The sequence below is a fragment of the Thalia democratica genome, chromosome 9 (assembly GCF_965202585.1).
Source record: "Thalia democratica chromosome 9, ktThaDemo2.hap1.1, whole genome shotgun sequence".
NCBI lineage: Eukaryota > Metazoa > Chordata > Thaliacea > Salpida > Salpidae > Thalia > Thalia democratica.
In genome coordinates this window covers 31,929,524-31,951,893 of record NC_139173.1, presented here as the reverse complement: position 1 = coordinate 31,951,893, position 22,370 = coordinate 31,929,524, and the positions used below count along the sequence as shown (strand labels likewise).

The window sequence follows — 22,370 nt, the reverse complement described above, 5'->3', positions numbered from 1 at the left end:
TTAGAATTAAAGTTATTGTTCTTCTTATACAGTATAAATAATAAACCAGATGTTTTAATGAAAACATGTTAACCTAAATTGACTAATATTATACATAGTTTTAAATGTATTAGAGAGTTAATGGTTATTACTTGAATGTACATTATTATTCGAATGTTAAACAAAAAAAAGTTGTTAATAAATACAAATATACAGGGCTATCTATATACACAATTTGAAAATAAAAGTTCTATAAACACAATAAGTAAAAAGTTTTTAAAAAATGTGTGAGTTCAAACTAAAACAATTATCTAGTGAAAATAAATAAATAAAACAAATAAAATTTATTCTTCGCCATCTTCATCATACACGTTGAATAGTTTAGCGAGTTCTCCGTAATCTTCATACGAATTCTGATCACGAATTATCTGCAGAAAAAAATTGTTGTTTGTTTTAAATTATTTCTATAAACACTAAGTTAATATATAACTATTATATATAACTATCTAAATTTTTTGACTGTTATCATATTTGACATTTGTGATTAGTTAAATAAATAGTATAGATAGGAAGTTTACGTAGATTTTTTTTAATTAGTTCATAGCTTAAAAATATTATTTAAGTTGTTGTATGGATTCTCATCACCAATTATCTGCAGAATAGAAAGTAAGCTTATATAAACTCTTTTAAACTAAATTTATTATTGAAAATAAAATAAAAAAATTTAAAAGATCTAATTACTATTTTTTATTCAGGCTAATATCTTTAAAGGACAGAAAAAATTAAGTCGCCTAAAAATCGAGAACAAATTGTTAATTTATTGAAAATCTGCATTTATTAATTGTGCAACTAAACAATTTTACTTTTGCACGTGCAGCAAGTAATTTTTCGTTTACTACAAACAGGAAATACTCTTTTGAAAAACAGTTTTAAGAGCAAAATTAACAGTATATTTAATATTTGTAATTGTAAAGTATTAATAAGTAAGTTAATTAACTTGCAACAAATCGTTGATAATCATTTATTTATTCAAACTTTGTTTTTTAATAGATTCATAATAATTTAAATATGAAATTAGAGTTAGCAGAATCCTATAATTTGAACTTGAGGTAAAACATCATTTTAAATCTTAGTATCCTTTTAAATAAACAAATAAAAGTAAACCGAGTTACTCTCAAAATAATTAATATTTCAATCTGACTAATATTTTTAAACAGTTTTTAAACTTTATATTATAGCTTGCACTTAAACATACTTTTATCGGCCGTAAGTTAGTAAGTGGTCACTTTAAAACAGTTAATATATAAAACTACTATACATTTTATACTCTATAGATTTATATTTGAGGTTCTAGATTGTACAAAAATAGATCTAACTTATTTAAAAACAAGGAGACAAATGTACATATATAAAATTATATTTTATTTTAGTTTTAATGTAAACAAAATTAAGAAGCTTTTGAACTCATGTTTCAACAATTCAACTTATCTCATGAAAATTGAAACAGCTAATCATCACTTAAATCTAAGGCACACCTAAATTCGTTAACTAATACAAATTTCAATCTATAAAGTAAAACGTTACATTACTTTATTTTCATAACAAACAAAACTTACTTTTCTAGCGAGGGGCATCTTGCCGAACATGTTCCATAGCAACACCCCAACAACAATCTGCTCCCTCAAATAGAATATCACCCCCTTCTGAAACTCTTCCTTGTCATAAGCCATTTTCGACACTTGTTTACGCGGTTCGTCAACAGCTGCCACTGCTGTGTCTGAAAACCATTATTAAATATATCAAATTGGTTTACTTGTGAAACAGAACAAACTTAAACTATTTGTTAAGAATTAATAATATTTTTTCTTATTTAAAGAATATATAAAAATTACTTTTAATAATTTTTTAGTCTAAACAAAGTTTAACAAACATCTAATTAACAAAGCGTTTACTATGCTTAAGTGGGTTTTTTAATTAAAATTTGATTGCAACAAAGAGTACTTCATTTTGCATAACTCTTAAACAATTATATTTTATTTTTATTCTGAAATCAGTCAACGAACCGGATCCTTCACCACCCATCAAAGCGGCGTGTCCCAACCCATCGTTAAGCGCCCCCAGCGGGGTGTCCTTCTTGGTTGCCTTGGTAAACACGGCCACGGTGGGTAGTTGGGCGTCGACCACCCCTATCGCCTCGTAACCCACATCAGGACCCAAGTCCGACCTGAAAATAAAAATATTAAGTACATTTGTATCGATACAACAAAGAAATATAACTAAAATCCTAGGTTCTTTTGTATGATCATACTTAAATATAAATATCAAAAATAACTTTTTAATTGAAAGTCTTAAATTTTTAAATAAACATTAATTATCATAAGCATAACTTTATGAAGACAAATGTAGATTAAAATAAAATGAAATTAAACAAACTAAAATTAAATAGAAAACTATTTTAGTGTAGCATTTTGAATCTATTTTGCAAGTTTATTTAAATCATGGTTGCCACTCATTTTTTCAAAAATTTTTCCAGGTTTTCTAAATTTCTTCCAGGTTTTCAAAAGTACACATTTTTGGGTCTATTTTTAGTTTAAAGATATGTTTAAGGTCATTAACTGTGTTAAATAGTATAAAAACATTGAAAACATACTGTAAAGCTACTAAAGATATGTTTTTTGATAAAAATTTTTTTTGTTGATAACAAAATTTTTTTATTTATCTGATAGATTTTTTGAGTAAAATAAAAACTTTACTACTGAACGTGTTAAGAGTGTTAAAATTCCAGGTTTTTTTTTGCCTAAATTGTCAAATTCCAGGTTTTTCCAGGATTCCAGGTAAAGTGGCTACCTTCTTAAATACAAACAATAACCGGAAAACTTAATGTTAAACAAATCAACTTTACCAAGATCTGAAAAGGAAGAACTTTAACATTTCTGTTTTGCTCGGGCAAAAATATTAATGATATTTTGGAAAAGCTTAACTGAGTCGCGACAATTATGCAGTCTTCATTATGTGATTTTTGTTTGGTAATGTTATTTGATATAAAACCAACCAATTATTTAACAATAAAATATTAATAAAAACTACTAAAAAATGTCCTGGCAGAATATACAGGGTTGCCACTCTTTGAGCCAAAAAATCTTCCCTGAGTGACCAAAAATTTCCCTGAGTAACCTTAAATTTCCCTGAGTTTCCCTGAGTATTTTTCAAATCTTAAAAAAAAAATTTTCTCTTCTAACACAAATAATTAATACCTCATTGTCATTTTTCTTCTTTAATAATAAAAGGAAGGTTGTATATGTATGCTTCTGCATTAAATTTATGAAAAAAAAATGTTTTCAAAAACTCAGTCTTTGTAAGTTTACTTTTTTGTTCTCCTAACTTGCTCAAAGCATCACCTTTATTTGGAACATTTTTAGCAAAGCGCTGTTGCTCAAGATATGCCAAATATTGGGCCCTAGAAGATTTTACAAATTTTAACAATTCAGAACTTGGTTCAACTGTGCTTGGTTCTAGACTGTTTGCATATAGATGATCTTTGATCATTCTTCGGGACCTTATTGTCATCTCTCCCATATTAGTTGATATTACTTCCTTATTTAAGCTAAAGCCCCGTTCAACACTTGCCTGGCCATTGTGAAGCACAAAAACAGCCTCAAGGATTCTTGTTAAATCTTTATACTTGCTTGGGATATCGAGTGTGTCAAAATAAAAGGTGTCTAAACTGTGACTTTTTTCAAGAAAATTTTCAAAAAGTATTTAAGTGTTAGAAGAACTTAACAAATCAATGTATTGATTAATGCTGTCATCACCCTCTTTTGCTTTTAGTATCTTCATGCTGACAAGTTGTTGGACCAACCTTGTAAAGTTTCTGACACAACGGTCTTTACCCATTCCAATTAGACATGCCGGATTTAAAACAGCAGCCCTTCTTAAAAAGTTCAAACCAACAGTCATTCTTGTTTTAATTTTTATTATTATAGCAAATATAAAAAGTTTACATTCATTGTGAAATGACTTGAAAAAAATGTTAGAAACTTTACCTTGATTTAGCAAATCTTGAATTAAAGTAGAAGCAGCACATCCTAACTTTACATCTTTTTTGTGAAAACTTTTATCTTGAAAATGCTCATTATTTAGTTCAAGTAGCTTTTTTCCATTTGAATGGGCTTCCATGAAAGAAGTAGTAAAAACAATATTCATTAACTTGTATACTAACTTCTGTATATCATCATACATGAAAGGAATGCTTGGGCTGTTTTCCTAATAGCTTGTTAAATATGGAACCAAAATTGAGGCAACAAAGCTAAAAAAATTCAATTTCACAATATCATCCTTTATAGCATTGCTTATAGTTATAAAATCTTGACCTGGTGGCTGTTTGTAACCAGGCAGTTTTTTCCAGTACTGTACCATTTTAACAACATTAGGCCAAATTAAAATGGCTCTGTCAGCTACCTGTTTTGACTCTAACCTTCTTGTGGTCTAAATAACCACTTAAATAATAAAAATTACTACTTTTGAACAAAATATTGAAACTGGATTAACTAAACTTCATTCTAGATCTAGAAAAAAATTTCCCAGATATTTTCAAAAACTTCCCTGAAATTTAAGAAAAAATCAAAACTTCCCTGAGTTTCCCTGAGTTAAAAGAAAAATGCCAAAATTCCCTGAGTTTCCCTGAGTTTCCCTGAGATTTTCTACAGTTTGAAAATTCCCTGAGATTCCCTGAGTTCCCTGAGTTCCCTGAGTGTGTGGCAACCCTGAATATATTAAAGAATAAAACAAAACAATCTCGAACATGGATTGATAGATGTTAAAAATATTTTTTTTAAATAAAACAAAATAAACCAGAACATGGATTTGTTGAAGTAAATATAATGAAACAAACCAGAACATGGATTTGTGGAAGTAAATATAATGAAACAAACCAGAACATGAATTGATGGAAGTAAATATAATAAAACAAACCAGAACATGGATTGGTGGAAGTAAGGTTTCTGCGCACCGGTCATGTTTTCACCCGCCAACCTTCCACTCACTACCGCGTGATCGTGGTGCTCCACCCGCCTTCTTCCCAGCTTCATGTCGTAGAAGCATGACGCGTCTCCCGCCTGTATTGAAACAAATAAATTTTTAAACATTTTACAAATTTTATTGAAATAATTTTTGTAAGTTCATTTGATGAGCCTTCTGCCAATGGAAGCGCTTACTATCCAAGATTTTTAAATCTAGGAAAGATAAGTGCGTCCATTGGCGCATGGTAAATTTGCTATTGCTGTTAAAGCTAGTTTAAATGCAGGTGAAAGTAGATATATGACTTGACAGAATAATTAAACGTTTGTTCAGTTATTTTTAAAGGGAAGAACGCAATTCAATTTGATACTTTTTATAATAAATTGACAGTCAGTTAGCTTTCAAATTAATCATTAACTCTTAGCCCAGTTATTTTGATATGATGAAATGTTATTAATCTTAATGATTAAAACCAGACTGGACTCATTTATTGAGTCTTTAAATTACCATAAAGTTTAATATAACGTTTTAAGGCAAAAACAAATATTTGAGCAGTAGTACTTAAAACATATGATCCAGTAAAAAACAACCCAAAAGAATAATTATTTCCACATACCAGGTACAAAAAACAACGTGAGTAACATACCACCCAGATATTGGATCTGGCCTGCAGTTCGGTATTCACCCTGTATCCTCCCAACTTCTCGTCCACTTCAATTCCTGCTGATTTGGCCAATGAGGTGTCAGCATCCAAACCTACTGCCACCACCACGTGGTCTGTCACTACCTGTGTGTTTGATTCAGTTTTATTTATTTTTTATTTAAGCTGTGTGGGTATTTTAAAAAGTTTCCCAATGTTATCAGAGAGCGCATGAATAATTGTGATTACTTAATAATATACATTATAGACTCCAATAATAAACTATTTAAATAAATTATATATATATATTATTTAGTAAAGTTTTACTTTTATTTGTATATTTAAACGTACTCAATTAAAATTATGTCCATTTAAAAACCTGTTAAGTTAAGTAAAAAGCAATACAAACTTGGGATAAGGTTAACTTAAAATCTTGTTTAAACACATAGTTTTAATACTAACGCAATTATATACTTTATATACTCACTGCCTTATTATGGTTGCCACTCATCAAGCTGAGAAAAATTTCCTGACTTTTCCTGACTTTTTCCTGACTTTTTACAAAAATTTTCCTGACTTTTCTATATCAGTTTTACTTATATAAATTGTTCACTGAGATTAATAAAATACTACCCAAACTATTTAATATAAAGTACTTAAATTAAAAATCAATTAAAAAAGAATATACTTAAGTAACTGTAAAAAAAGACATAAAAAAGTAAACTATATATCTGTTGTATAAAATATTTCATCTTATCATTTAGTATAAAATTTGTATCAAATAAATATACTCTTATTTACTTTAAAAACTTAAGTTACTCTACAAAAAATACAAACAATAAGCAAACTTAATCTTGGCATATACCTCTCTTATAACTTAATTTATAAGTTTAAACAACTTTGAAAAAGTTATAAAGAGGTAAAGTATAAACATTAACGTGTTACATAAAATACTAAACTAACTGCTTAATTATAAAGTATTCAATTATTTAAACAAAAACACTTTGATTCTAAAATTATGCTAGATAAAATTTGTGTATATATCACAGTTTCACTATGGAAGTGTCCTTGCTACAGATCATCAATACTAAAAAGCTTACAAAATCTGCTTGTTCAAGTAGGGTACTTGTTCAATATGTTAATAGAAAAATTTTGCAGTTTTATAAAGGATGTTTTACTAATTTATACCAGGTGAAGGCATTGGAAATAAAATTAAATATTTTTGTAAATTTCTAGGAAAACTTCGGAATTTTTTTCTGACTTTAAAGGACTTTTATTTTATTTTTACCATTTGAAGGCTTTGCAAAACAAGGAATTTTGTAAATTTAAACTGACAAAATCTGACTTTTTTTTTTAATTTTATCAAATTTCCTGACTTTTCCTGACTTTTGTTATTTTTTAAAAATTTTCCTGACTTTTCCTGATTTCCTGACTTTTCCTGACCGAGTGGCAACCCTGCTTATAAACTGCTTATATTCTCCAAACTTAATAATGTACTTTATGTATAATCTTTTAGATTTACCATTATTTAATTTCATTACCAATGCAAATAAAACCTCTCTGCCTTATAAACATTTTAAACACTGCTCCACACGCAACAAACCTGTTTACCGTTGTTCAAGGTCAATTTCACCCTGTCACCCTCCATCTCGGCGTCGTCAACCTCACATTGTGACATCACAGTGACACCCTCAGCTTGAACCTTCTTGGTCGTCCATTTTGTGAGGTATTCCGGGAGGACCTTGGCCATGTTGCCAGTTTCTCTGTAGATCTGGTTCACCTCCATGCTACTCTTGTTGCCTTTAAAAGGTGGGAATAATTTAAATCTTAATTAAGTGTTTTTTAGCTTTATATACAGGTGGGATAATTTTGAATCTTTTTATTTTCAAAAAGATGTAGGAGTTGTGAGGCTTCAACAAACTGATAAAGTTATTGAACAAAAAAAGTCAAAATACACTTTAAAATTTAAATGGTAAGAAAAGTATACAAAGCAAATTGAACTTCTAAAATTTAGGTTTTAACTAAATCTTCAGGCACAAACAAATAGTTTTTAAAACCTTTATTAGCAAGTGCAACTGCAAGCTCGCTACCGAGAAATCCTCCTCCGACAACTGTTACAGATTTGGCCGTGTCCGTCAGTTCCTCCAAATCCAAAAAGTCCTCAATCTATTGTGGTTTGGATTTTTTATTAACACATATGGGTAAGAGAGCAAATTAATTATAACACGTATCTGGTTGAATCAGAAAAACATTAAACAAATTAAATCTAATGTTATAATACGCATCCTGTGATAACATATATCATGAAAAAATATTAAAACTTATTTGTAAGTATAAATAAAATTTAAATCTTAATAAGCTAAATTCCAAACTGTATTAGAGTTATATCAATTAATCGAGCAAAAAACAAACGATTAAAATCTAATTTTAAATAAGCTAATTTTAAAATTTAATAAGAGTTATGTGTAGCGAAAACAAACTTGCTTTTGAAATAAAATTTTTAAAGAGAACTAAATTGAAAATTTAAAAAAATTCAAACTAACTTTTCTGAACTTGGTGACGTGCTGCTGAACTTCCGGGGACGCTTGCTGGAACACCGGTAGCGATTTGGGGGTTCCACCGGTTGCGAGAAGGCACTTGTCGTAAGTGATGGTGGTCCCGTCGGCCAGCGTTGCCACGTTCTTGCGCGCGTCGAGTGAGACTACCTATTGATGATAATAAATTTGTAAAATATTTTTTGCTTCAGCACTTATTTAGGCTGTCAGATTTTAACACTATACTATAAAAGAATATTTTTTAACTAACAATAAAAACACATTGAAGCATAACAACGTCAATAATTGTTTAATTTGTTAATTAAAATACAAAAACACAAACACATTCTAAAAATAAAAAAAACTCAATACTTAGCATTGCCTTAAATAAAAAGTTAAGTCCAGGTATGTATATCAAAAAAAAAAACTTGAATTGTAAAAAAAATTTGTTAGCAATTACTTTCCTTATAATTAAGCGACTGTTTACCTTAGGTCTGAAAACCGAATTTTTACAAGTAATTCTTTTCAAGTACAACTATTGTCACTAAACTGCACCAATAAAAAAATCTCAATTTTAAGAAACCAACAATCTCACTCTCTTTACAGACCACCACAAAAAATTCTCAATTTAAAAGTTTTAAAAATTCAAAAACACAAATTTATTTATTTTTTTAAGTTACATGGTTGCATTGCTTTTCTCCAACTCAAGTCTGCAAACTAAATTTTTTAACAAACTTTTTTCAGTAAAGTCGTTGCCACTAATAATCACAAAAAAAAATTCACTTACCTAAAAAACTAAAAACAATCAATTGATCAACAATCTCACCCTCTTTCCGGTAGCGACTGCCACGCCTCCCTCTTCCCTGCCATTCAAACTCTCCGGCTGGCAGTAGTGCATTCCGTCGTATATGAGCGACTTGCTCTTCCCGTTCCACTGCTTGAACGTCAGGTCGCGCGCCTCCTCTTTGTCCTCGTTGAACCACAGCTCTTTTGAGAGTGGAGTTCTCATGTAAGGGGGAGTTCCCTCGTCAGTTACTATCAGCACCTGTTGGAGTGTATGAGGGTCAAGAGTAAGCATATTTAGATATACAACTGTTGTCTAAACTGGCATGTTTCCAATATGATTACTAGTGTTTTGGGAGGTTTTTGGAGTTAGTAATATTGATTTTTTCTAAAGACAAATTGGTAAACTTAATTTTAGTTTTACAAAAATAGTCCATAGAACTTTTTCAATCAAAGTAATTACAAAAAAAATCCAAAAAATACTTCAAATCCACCAATTCATCTTTAAAAAAAATTGATATTTATTATTCTAAAACCTTCCAAAACACTTAAAATAAATTATTGAAAAAGTTTAATTTGAAAATAATAATAACAATTTAATTAGCATTTTGATGTATTTTCTAAAAGTAAATACAATAATGTTCTAAAAATATTTAACACTATTAAAAAAATTTTTCGACCTAAAACTTTTTTTCAGTTAATGAAAAACGTTTATAACACAAAAGGCTTGATTAATTTCTAAATTTGTCTCAATAAAAACTATCTTATCAGCTCATTAAATACACTTCATCAATACCTTAGCAGTGACGTCGTGCTTTTTGATGGCACGGACGGCTGAGAAGGAAGCGGTTCCACCTCCAATCAGCAAATACTGAACATGATCCGGAAACTGGGGCACTTCTGTCAAAAAGTTTTATCAACATTATATTGTGAAAATAAAGTGTATTTTAAAAACGTGCTACCTTTAGGGTTCAAACCAAGTTTTTAAAACGCTGGATAGAGCCTGAATTTAGAGGTGATATTAAAAACCAATTCGTAGTAAAAAAAAAAACATTAACTATATACAAAACGTACCACTCTCAGGGTTGCAATTCAGAAAGGCTAGTGTTAACTATAAATTTGATACAAAAAGTAATAATGCTTTTAATGTACCAAGAATGCCACATTTTAAATAAAAAAACACCAGCATGATTAAAAACTAGTAAGAGTCAATTTGAGTTAATAGGTAACATTTAGTAAGACTAATTGAAGTATCAGTGATAGCAGTGGACGAAAATTTGACATTTGCACATTCATATGTAGGTTTTCAAAAAGTTTTATAACAAAAGTAGGATACAACTTTAGTTTTACAGAAGTTTTTTCTTTTATAAAAATTGTATTCAAGATATAAATGAGATTCCTTAAATAATAAAAAACATATAATTTAGTCAATTACAATGCATAGACATACATTTAGAAATTAAAAATAAGTAACCCAATTATTTAAGGCCATGGGGGGTGTGATGTTTTTTTTTCTAGTTGATCTTATTTTATAGAGTTTTTTAAAGCTTCAAGATGCTTTTTATCGTTTTAAATAAATCGAATTATTTTTTGAGATATTACCATTCAAAGTCGGGCCGTAAATAGGTTCCCTATGAGAAGGGAAAACTAAAATAGCAAAAAAAAGACTATTTTAATAAAATCTATCTCCTCCTATATTTTTCAAGCAATCTTGTTCAATCTTTACCAATCTAAATCTTATACAATAACAAAAAAAACGTTACTTTGGACTTTGAAAAAATTCAAGTAAAAATATTTTTTTTTGAAAAAAAAAAGTTTTCTTTTTGTCATAAAATATTTATTTTTAATTATTAAAATTCATAAGTAACTGTTTTTTCTTTTAATATAAGAAAATTTTCCTGCAATTTTGAAGAATATTGCTTGAGAATTGAAGGAGGAAATAGATTTTTAGTAATTTTTAAAAATTTCCAAGAAAATTGACCCCAAAAAAATTGCGGTCCATACGTTTTTAACTGAAACATTTTATAAAAAGTAAAATATCTCAAAAGTTAAACGATATTTTTGAATTCTATAAAAACGGGCTTATAGTTTGAGCTAAAAAGCTTTTTATATAAAAGCCAAAGTTAATTTTTTTTTAAAGTGTTGGACCCCCTCCCCTATGGCCTTGAATTAAGTGTTGTATCTAGAAAATCTTTTGGATAAATTTATTATCAAATTATGCTCTAGTAACCACTTTTTATCATAAATGTATATGTATAAACTAAGTTTTGCATTTGTGCATCTAATTTTTGCATTATAAATAAACAGATGCATAAAAAAAATTGAAGAGATTTTTTAATTACAAAAAATTAACAAAACACTTTAATTTTAAATTAATAAACAAAGGCTTGCCTGGAACAATTTCTTCAATAACTTCTTCTACTGCTGGAGCAGCTTCTTCTGCTGAAGTAGCTACCTCTTCTACTGGAGCAGCTACATCTTCTATTGGAGCAGCTACTTCTTCTGCTGGAGCAGCTTCTTCTACTGCTGGGGCAGCTTCTTCTACTGCTGGGGCAGCTTCTTCTACTGCTGGGGCAGCTTCTTCTGCTGGGGCAGCTTCTTCTGCTGGAGCAGCTTCTTCTGCTGGAGCAGTTTCTTCTGCTGGAGCAGTTTCTTCTGCTGGAGCAGCTTCTTTTATAGATAGATTAGGTTGTTTTAGTATTAAAAAACATCTTAACTAATTAGCATATCAAAACGTATCATAATTTTAAAACTTTACTTAAATTTTATAAAATAAACTACATTTAAGGCACAATGAACTTAATTTAAAATGCCTTTTTTTTTATAAATACACTTTATTTTATTTTTAAGTAAAAATTATTGGTATGCATTAAAAACAAACAGATAATAAGAATTTTTAAATAAAGAAAAAGAAAGTGAAGAGTAATTCCTACTAGTTTAATTTATTTACATATAAACAATGAACCATATGTATATTTTTTGGCTTTTTAAATATTTATTGCTTGATGAAAACACATTTTAAAATTTTATGTATTGTTGGTTTTATAATCTAAGTTTTATAAATTTAATACAAAACAAAAAAACCTTGAAAAAAATAAAACATAGCTAATCACCTATTTTAAGCTACCCACTTTTCATATGAAATACCTAGAATTACTCTTTTTATATTTTAAATTAAAATAACTAAAATAAATCATGCTGTATACGTTTACATATTTTAATTAAGTCTATAAAAACTACCTTCAGTTATTTCTTCAAAAAACTCAACATTTATTTTTTCTTCACTCGGTAACAAAACTTCTTTTTCTCTTAACTCTATTGAAAATTCATAAAAACTTTATGGCAGTTTTTATTAGAGGTTATAAATAAACAATCATACTTATTCTGATATGTACTACACTTTTATAAACCTTCAACTATGTACTTCTTACACACTAGTTAATATTAAAGAACTGATTAACAAACAACTTAATATCTGGTAAAATAAAACTATGAGCAAAATAAAATAAAATTAATTTATCTATATTAAAAACTAGATTTTGTTTATGAGGTATTCATTAATGTAAAATTATCATTATATTTTTATTCTGAATTATACAACAAAAATTTAGTCAAAAACATACAAAGAATAACTAAATTTATAAAATCTTCTACCTTCTGAATTTTCTTTAACAAAATAAAATCCCAAATTCCTTTCACCTTCTTCTCTAAACACGTCAAACTCCTCTTCAGAAACAAACTCTGATAAAAATGTACAAAACATGTATTGTAGACATATCATTGTAACGACTTTCATAAGAGTTCAGAACTTATGTTCTCTTTTACTCATTTTAAAAGCTAATTGCTGTTAAAAAAACACTCTAACCTTTAACTTTGAAAATTAATAAAAAGTAATAAATTCTAAATAAACCTGGTCAAGTATACTTCACAAAGGTATGTATTATGTACACTATATTTTCTATAGTGTTTACAAATTCATATGCTAAAATTTTAGGTTTTTAAACTTGATATATTGAAAATACAACAAACATTAGCTTGTTTAGATCTTTTAAGTTATTTTTAAATCTAGGCTTATTTATTGACTAATTTAAGTCATAAAAATATCTAACATAACCGAACTATTTTTTTTGTAGAAAAATAAAAATTAATTTATTTTGTAAAAAAACCTGCTGGCTTTTCTTCAACAAGTTCAACTTTCAAGTCATCTTGACTGAGTAACACAACTTCTTCTTCTCTCAATACGTCTGGGTCATTTTCAGCAAAAGCTTTTTGTTCGAATAAGTTTTGTTTTAATCCCTAAAAAAATATTCATCTATTTCATACAGACTTAAGACTTAAATGATCCTTGAAAGAAAAATATTATTTATCTAGACTACCAAAAAAAAGGTATCATAATTATATTAACCTATTTAAATATCATTTTTGTTGTAAAGTATTAAGTGAAGTAAATTTCTATTATTATTGCAAGTTAAGGCCATAGGGGGGGGGGGGGTAGGCCATGTTTTTTACAAGTTGATCTTATTTTATAGAGTTTTTGCAAAGCTTCAAGTTGCTTTTTACCGTTTTTAAAAATTCGAATTAGTTTTTAAGATATGACCGGCCAAAGTCGGGCCGCATAACAGGTTCTTTATGGGGAAGGAAAAACTAAAACGGCAAAAAAAGACTAATGCATTCAAAATCTATCTCCTCCTTCATTTTTTAAGCAATCTTCTTCAAACTTTTACAGTCTATTCTTTATACAATAACAAAAAAACGTTATTTGTGACTTTAAAAAATTTTAAGTAAAAATACCTTTTTTTTGAAAAAAAAAATTTTTTTTGATAAAAAATCACTTTTTTTTTTTTTTTTTTGTCATAAAATTTTTATTTTTTAATATTATTAAAATTCACAAATAACTTTTTTTTCTCATAATGTAAGGAACATTTCCTGAAAATTTGAAGAAGATTGCTTGAAAAATGAAGGAGAAGATAGATTTTAAAGCCCGTTTTTAAAAACTCAAGAAAAACGGCTTTAAAGTTACCCTTTATATACCCTTTATAAAGACAACCCATTATATAACCGGTCATAAAAAAAAAGTTACTTAATATTTTTAAAATCTAAAAAAAGCATCTGAAAGATTATGAAATTTACTATAATATAAGTCTATATGTTATTTTTGGTCAAAAAATGGCTTCTACCCCCCCCCCCTATGGCCTTAAATAACAAACATTTTATTCCAATTGCACAAATTAATTATTTTAGAATATATTTGAAAGTTGTGGTGTTTGAAAAATTATTATAAGTAACTAAAAAGTGTTACACAACTATTTTGAATAGATTTTACAAAGTTTGAATCATATAAATCTATATTTATAAATAATAATCTTTTCATAAAGGGTGAAAACATAACTATACTTTTTTAAAATTTAAATTGTTTTATATTTTAATAATTAAATTTTTCTTTGAAAAAGCTTTGTATAGCAGAAATAGTTTTAAAGATCATTGATTTTTCTCAAATAAAACAAAATTTTTAACATTTTAAATCTCACTGTAACATGTTAACTTTAACTTTTTTTCAGACTAAGTTGAAATGTTTTAAGTAAAATAGTCAAGGCCATAGGGTGATAGCTGAATGTTAATTTAGCTTTTATTTGAAAGCCTAAATCAGGGTTTCCCAAATTTTTTTTTCGAAATGGCCTCCTTTGAAGAAATTAAAAAAGCTATGGGCCCCTTAAACAATATTACTTAAGCTACCATTTAAAACACTAAGACCTTTTTTTTTTGCTCTTCATAATAAACTCCAGAATATATAGTGCAGGGTTTCCCAAACTTTTTTGCAAATGGCCCCCTTTAAAGAAATTTAAAAAGCCTTGGCCCCCTTCAACAAGATTATTCATAATCTACGATAAAATTAACCTTTTTTTTTGCTCTTCATCTGCAACTCAAGAATATCTAGTGTAAGTTTCAAATTATGACCTCATGGACCCCCTGTGGCTCCTTTACTGCTCATTCCCCCCTCTTACCCCTTTACTGCTCATGGCCCCCTGAACATCTATCATGGCCAACTTTGGGAAACCCTGGCCTAAAGTATAATACACTATGATATAAAAAACTTTTTACAGAACAAAAAAACGATTAACTTTTGAGATTCAATCAACTTTGTTAAGTTTCCAATTTAAAATTATATAGAATAAAATTGGGCTTATTTTCAGTTTTTTTGTTTTGTTTTGTTATGCAATATTACAAACAACTAGTAGGAAGTGGAGTAAGTTTTTTTAAACTTTACTACCAAAAATTATTAACTTTTGAAAAAATAAAGTTACTTTTAATTATAATATTGTTTTCTAAAAGTCAATAATAGTTTAAAAAGTTTATAAAAGTTGCCCAAAAAAAAACCACAGAAAATAAATTTCTAGAAAAGTAGCCTTTCTTGCTTTTTTAATTGTTGCTTACCATAAATAACCTATTAACCCTTTTTACAAAAAATAAAACATTACAAAAGTTAAATGATATTTTTAAATTCAATAAAAACTGGCTTGTAGTTTGTACTTAAAGCTTCCATATAAAAGCCAAAGTTAATTTTTGTAAAAAAAATTGTTGGACCCTCTTATGGTTTTAAACTCATTAAATTCACCTGATAATAATTTATATAGTTACTTTGATTGTTAAACAACATTTAAAAACAGCTGGAAGTTTAAGAAATTTTATAAAATAAGACCACCTTTAAAAAATTGATTTACTCTCTTTAGCTTTGAAAATCTTTAAAATAACTAATCCAAACAAATGGAAGGTATACAATTAAAATATTCAAAATCTAATTAGCATTATCCTAATTGTTTCAGACAGTTTATAAAAACTCACAGCAGCTAACAGAGTTCCTCCAGCTGCCAGCAAAACTGCATTTTTCCAGTTTGAAGTTTGTGAGTTTGAAGCATTTGAATATGATCTTGATTTGTTGTGTGAAAATTCTTTAAAAATATTTCAATTAGCTCTTTTTTTTTATTAGTGCTTAAAAACTGTTATTAACAAATAGAATTGTTCATATTAATTATTAAGTTTAAAGTTAGAACTAACTGGGAGCTGCTTGGGCACACGCTTTGTCCAACTTTGCAACACTTCTGAGGCCCCTGAATGCCTTGCAAACATTTCTATTACAAAACATTTCAGCAAATGTTCAATTAAGATCTGAAATTTGTTTAACTATTTCAGATATATATATATATATATATATAGTCATATATAAGTACTTGTAGATAGTGAGTTCAAAAAATTATATAGATTTACTATGACAAGTAGTATTATTATTAGTTAAATTACTTTTATTGCTAAGATATTAAAACAATACTATAATGACATTCGAATTGCAAAACTAGTTGTCCTTAACTAGTAATTAAAGTTTAGTAATTAATGGTTATTTAAGGTTGATAAATGATTGTGAACTATTTAAAAATTTATAATTAACATAGAACAAAAATTTATAATTTGTTAAGGATAGCCAATGGATTTTTAGAAATTTATTTATGTTTTCAGATTTTTATCTAGGTTTTTTCAAGTACAAGCTTTTTTGTCCCTGATTTAGTACAGAAGTAATATTAGTACAGAAAGGTAATATTGTTATATACAAATTACTGATAAAATACTGCAATAATGGACAGTCTGATTTTTTTACCATAACTTTTTTTAAATAAAGTGCAACTTAAAATCGTTTTTTTTTTGGTAAATAAAACTCTGAATAAAATATAGATTTTATATTCTATATATATTAGTTTATACTTATCTTTTATAAAATTCATAAATTTTTACAAAAATTTATTAAAAATTATAGATTCTGTTATGAATTATATTCAAAACTCTACTTTTTTCCAAAAAGTTTCAAATTTATTTTAACTTATTTCAGTATAAACTTTTAGATTTCAGGTTAAATGGCCTAAATTTCTTAATTTTTAATCTATCAAAACTATCATAATATACTAGTAATTGAGCATATAATCAGATCTAAATGTCAACATATTATTCTTAGAAACTTCATTTCATAAAACTTAAATACGTTTTTTTTTTCAATAAAACATTACCCTACTTTTTACTTAAGCAAAACTACAATTCTATTTTAAATTCAAGCTTTATTTTATTTCAATAATCTTTATTTACATTAAGTAAGATGTTACTACTATGACTAAATGAAGAAGTATGTGATGGGATGTTAGAAATTATGTTAAGCTTTGTGGTAGTAAGCTTTATCAAAGTTAATTCTCAAATAGAGGACTAAGTTTTAGAAAAATAAATTGGACTTTTTTATACAGGAATCGGAAAGTTGCGGCCCGCAATGTATTTTTCAGCTAAAAACATTCTTTAAAATTAGTACAAACAACTAAACTTTGTAGAAAACTACTACAAAACTTGTAATTTTATTATTGTTTTTTATAAAAAATTTATTGATTATTTTCGCATTTTGGTGAAAAATAGTGTATCTTTATTACTACAAATAATTTAAATAACTACAGCCCGCAGAAGATTCTCTTAACAGTGCGACCTACAAATAATTTATCTAAAAACTTTAAAGAAGTATTTTTATTTTAGTATGTACGTTTATTTGAAATTTAACGTATTCAAATATGATAAGTTCATAAATTTTCAAATTTGTTTTAGTTTTGGTTCAATTTTTAAGTCAATAAACTAATGATTCAAAACGACAAAGTTTTTGTAATATAATTTCATACTAACTATTTGTTCATTTAGTAAATCACTTGTTTTAATGTTTTTTTATTTAAAAATAGCAGCACATATTTAAAGACTGTGAAAGTGTTTACTTTTTATAAAATTTATGACACCTGTTGTAAATAGAAAGTTTCTTAAATTTAATATAGTATTCACTCTGTATTTATATGATATAAAAAAGTTTAGTCTACAATAAGTTAAGTACTTTTTATTTAGCATTTGTTACTGGACAACTTAACAAAATCAAGAAATTTTAAGTTAATTATTTGTAACAAATAAGTGAAAACCGTTTATTATTTTACTTCTCCGCCAGATCTAAAAGAAAAAAATGAACTTATCACCCTTTTACATTAAGTTCTGAGAGTAATAAATTCACATATAGTTGAAAAATTAGTTAGAATTACAAAAAATCTTTTTAAGCTTAAAATTTACCATTTAATGATTTTGATTAAAGAAAGTTCTATAAAAGAATTTTTATGAATTGATCAATCAAAGAAAACATTTTTCCGTTTATCTTATTATACACTCAATAAGTTGCAATTTAAAACTTTGTACAAACAAAATTATCCCTGTTAAAATGCAAACCTTATTTGCTTGTTCTGTAGCACAGTTGTCATAGTTTGATTTTATTCAAATTTATTTTTTACAAAAGTTATGGGTTTTCGCACTTAGACTGACATGCATCTAGTTTTACTAAATTAAGTGCTAAAGTATAAATTTTATACCATTAAATTTATAAGCTGTCAAATAAATTAAAACTCAAAAAACAAGATACACGACTTTCAATTGATAAGTGTTTTTTTTTTCATTATTATAAGTTTACGGAAAGAAAAACTTACCAAAGTAGCGCAAACGCATTTGGTACAAAATTCAAATCACTTTAATACACATTAACTTAGATTTTTAACTAATCTTATTTTGTACTTAAATTTTTTAGAAACAAGTTTCGAACTTATATCTAATTTATATACTTCGATGCGTTAGTTTTATAAGTTATTTAAACAAGTAAGTTGCAGTTTAACTCTAATGTAACAAAAATAGTAATTGTACCAAACCGTAAGAATGTGGAAAAAATAAGTGCTTATATTTATAAGTACTGCTTTAACGTTATAGTACCATCTTTTTTTTTTTCTCTTCGTCATCAACTCCAGAATATCTAGTGGAAGTTTCAAATTATGACCTAATGGCCCCTCTGAGGCCCCTTTACAGCCCATGGCCTCCACTTTGGCCTATTTGCTCCTCATGGCCCCAAAGAAACCTTTTCCCACTTTAGTAAACCCTGATCTAAAACTTAACACTTTTCTGTAACCGTTCAAACATCAGTTTTGTTTTGATCACCATCAGAACACTGTCCTGGACAAGACGTTTGAAAACACCCGTTGTGTGCGACTCGATAACCGAAAGGTTCTTCGTGCACCAGGTCCCAAGACCTAATATTTTGATTGTCTTTTTTTTGTCGTTCAATAAACTATAACTATTACAATCAGAATCGTTTATATTGGAACTAGTATAAAAATAATTGATCATTATAAAAATTAATTTGGTTCGAAAACAGCTTGGTAATTGACTCGGGTGTTGTGCTTGTTTATATTAATAAGTTTTAGAGGAACACGTTTTATGTTTTAAACAAATATTTTAGTTCAAAATAAATTCTATACTACTAAGTTAGGTAATACACATAATAACGTTTTAAACTAAAAGAATTTCAACGACTAAAAAATATTTTGCTTTTTTTAATAGAAGTTATCTTTAAATATACAACCAACACTACAGTGTAATTAATTTTTTAATATTAAAAGAGTCTTGTTAAAATCGATTTCTTGTAAAAAAAAAACCTTTAGACTTAGTATAACTTCAAGAATATGAAGGCTTTTAAAATAAAACTTGTAACTAAACATTTATTTAACTTAACTACTAACTAAATATTTAAATTTAAGGAACACTTTGTTTTTATATTTCAAAATTTATTTAATGATAGATTGAACACGTTGTTTTAAGCATAAACTTCTATTCGTTTTATTATTAATAAACAGTTTTAAAACTTGTTTTTTTTTTTAGAATTATTACTGTACTGTACTGCATAGAACTATTTTCTCAAAAATTTCGTTTTATATTTAACTTAACAAAGTAAATTATGGTAGTATGTTTAATTTAACTTTTAAGAAAAAATAAACATATTCTGATAGCATAAAACTAGTCTTTTTGATTTTCTATACTAGTTTTTAATTACGACTATGCGCGTAATTTTTTTCTAAAGAAGAACTATTAAAACTTTGGTTGACAAGTATTAAAAACAAGTGCCACAAGTAGAACAAGTTTGTAACAATTTTTAAACACTATTTTTCATTGTTACACATAAGTGTAAGTTACTATAATATTTTAAAACAAAACTAAATTTTACTTTATATTCTTAGGATATCAAAATAAAGACTTTAAGTGAACAAAAAAAAAAGAAGTATTTATATATATAAACTAATATTTGCTTGTTACTAAGAAGCTAAATTAAAAAATCAAAGTTTTACGTTTTACATTAAGTTTTTACAGATTTTTTTTTTGGAAATAGCTGTTTAACATACTTTAAAGCAGCGGTTCTTAACCTTTTTTTCATTTTTTACCCCTTTTTGGAAGGTCATTACCAAGTTTACCCCTAATCTACAAAATAGTGTTTAATTTCGAAAAAAAGAACTACATTTTTTGAGCTTTAAGCTTAGTAAGTACAAAAAATCGTAAAACTTAAAGTGTTTATTTAAGTTTAAAGAAAGTACAGTTAGATACTAACTAATTTATTTAAAAGCGATTAATAAATTAATATAGTTTGTAATAAAAATATTTACCCCTAAGAATAATTTTACCCAATTTAAGAATCGCTATTTTAAAGCATTACAAAAAATTTATGCTAAATGCTAATTAAAACAAATGTTTTATCTTAAATTAAACACTTAACTAAAAAAAAAGCCTACTTAACTATCAAGCATGAACAACATGACAATGTTTTGTTCAAACTTATTTCTATCTTTATAACTAAAGTTTTTTTCAGATAGCTTTTTGTCCGTTAGCAGTAGTAAAGAGCTTTTCAGCTTTCTTCAAAGATACAGATTTTTGCTCGTAATTACTTATGCTTCTTCCACACACAAATTCAACCACAAACTTCTTCAAGCGCAGTCAGGTGTGCTCGGTGAAATTTTTTATCAATAACACATTAGTAGCTGATCTTATCGAAAGCTAAAGATAGATAAGTGAAGTATTTAAGTTTTTTTTTTCTGTCTATGTTACTTTTTACATTTTGTTTTTGCATAAGTTACCTTTTTTATTTTTTACTAGTTTTTTGCTAAAATTTTGCTTTATAAACAATCTTAGAAGCTAATTTTATCGATGGTTTGAAGATTAGTGTTATGTGTGAAATGCTAAATTTTGTTAAATTGTAATTTTTATGTTTTTAGTGTTGTTTACTGTTTGCAAAGTGTAACTTTTTAAACAACGTTTAAGCTTAGTAAAAAACATAAATGTTTAGGTTGTTCAGATAGTAAATATTTGTTTACATATTGTTTTCTTATGCAACGTTATTATTTAGAAATAAGAAAATGTAAGTATTATTTTAGTGCTGTTATGTATTTCGCTTTAATTTGTTATCTAAAAGAATTGAATGTTAGAGAAAAGTAAAAAGCTTATAAATTTGTTTAAAAAAACTTATATTTATATTTTTTTAACGTAAATTACTCTAGAATAGCATGTTTTTAAAAACTTCTTGTTTTATAAAGATAATACATGTAACCTAAGATTGAAGCTTCAAATTTAACTTTTGAAAACTAAAGCTTAAAAAATCGCTAATAGTTGTTCAAAGTTCAATTAGTAAGAACAACTTTAAAACTGATCAACAAATTTCAAAACAGTTAATACTGATTATATTATAGAGTTTTATAAACTATTTCTTACGTTTTAAGTCTAATGTTTGTTTTTTTGATTTTTAGAACTTGTTTAAAACTATATAAGCTTGAAAATCTGTTTTGCATAATATATAAAAAATTATTACTTAATACTTATAAACTAGTTTTTACTTTCTGATTGTTGAGTAACATCTTGTTATATACCATCCGAAGCAACTTTTTAAGCTAAATTTAGTTTTTACAAACTATAAAAGTTTAAAAAGATATTTTTTTTAATCACATTTTTTTCTAAAGTGTTTAAAGAAAAGTAGTAAAACTGCTCGAAGCTTAGTTTAAATTTGAAAAACGATTTAAACTTTTTTAAATGATAATGTTTGTCTGTTAAAGTTGTTAGTTTTGTTTAACGTAGTAAACATGAAACTACAAAAAGTTATCGAACAATAGTACTTAAATTTTAACAATAAATGCTTAAAGTTTACTCAAAGACCTTATAAAAATATCATTAATTGATTAAACACGACTAATGAAATGTATTTACATTTTGATTTTTTAATAAAATTTGCTTTATTTTACAAAAAACTTTGTAATAGTATAAATTCTTAAGTCCTTTATGTTTTGATTTTTCTTAATTTATGCATAGAAAAACAAATATGACGCTTTCTTATACTCCACCTTAAGCTGAGCGTGTTTAATTATTAACAAGCCTTATGTACAAAACAAAGCTTAAAAAGATTTCATGAATATTTTTAAAATCCATAAGTGAAAATTTTACAACTATAAACAGTTTAGTTTTTCGTTATAAATATACTTCTGTATCTTATTTTATAAGTAAATATTGAA

General features: G+C 26.8%; 1 protein-coding gene across 1 annotated transcript; it reads right to left on the bottom strand.

Moving 5' to 3' along the window:
- Positions 1 to 260: 260 nt before the first annotated feature.
- LOC145844683 (apoptosis-inducing factor 1, mitochondrial-like) lies at positions 261 to 16,118 on the bottom strand. The gene is made up of 14 exons (XM_082952092.1): positions 16,006 to 16,118; positions 15,793 to 15,899; positions 13,119 to 13,248; positions 11,344 to 11,622; positions 9,749 to 9,852; positions 8,996 to 9,214; positions 8,179 to 8,340; positions 7,693 to 7,801; positions 7,239 to 7,435; positions 5,642 to 5,782; positions 4,951 to 5,093; positions 2,043 to 2,203; positions 1,596 to 1,756; positions 261 to 407 (listed from the first exon to the last, which is right to left on the bottom strand). Exons 1-14 carry the CDS (start codon positions 16,091 to 16,093, stop codon positions 324 to 326), a joined length of 2,085 nt encoding a protein of 694 aa, XP_082808218.1. The 5' UTR covers positions 16,094 to 16,118; the 3' UTR covers positions 261 to 323.
- Between the last annotated feature and the right edge of the window lie 6,252 nt (positions 16,119 to 22,370).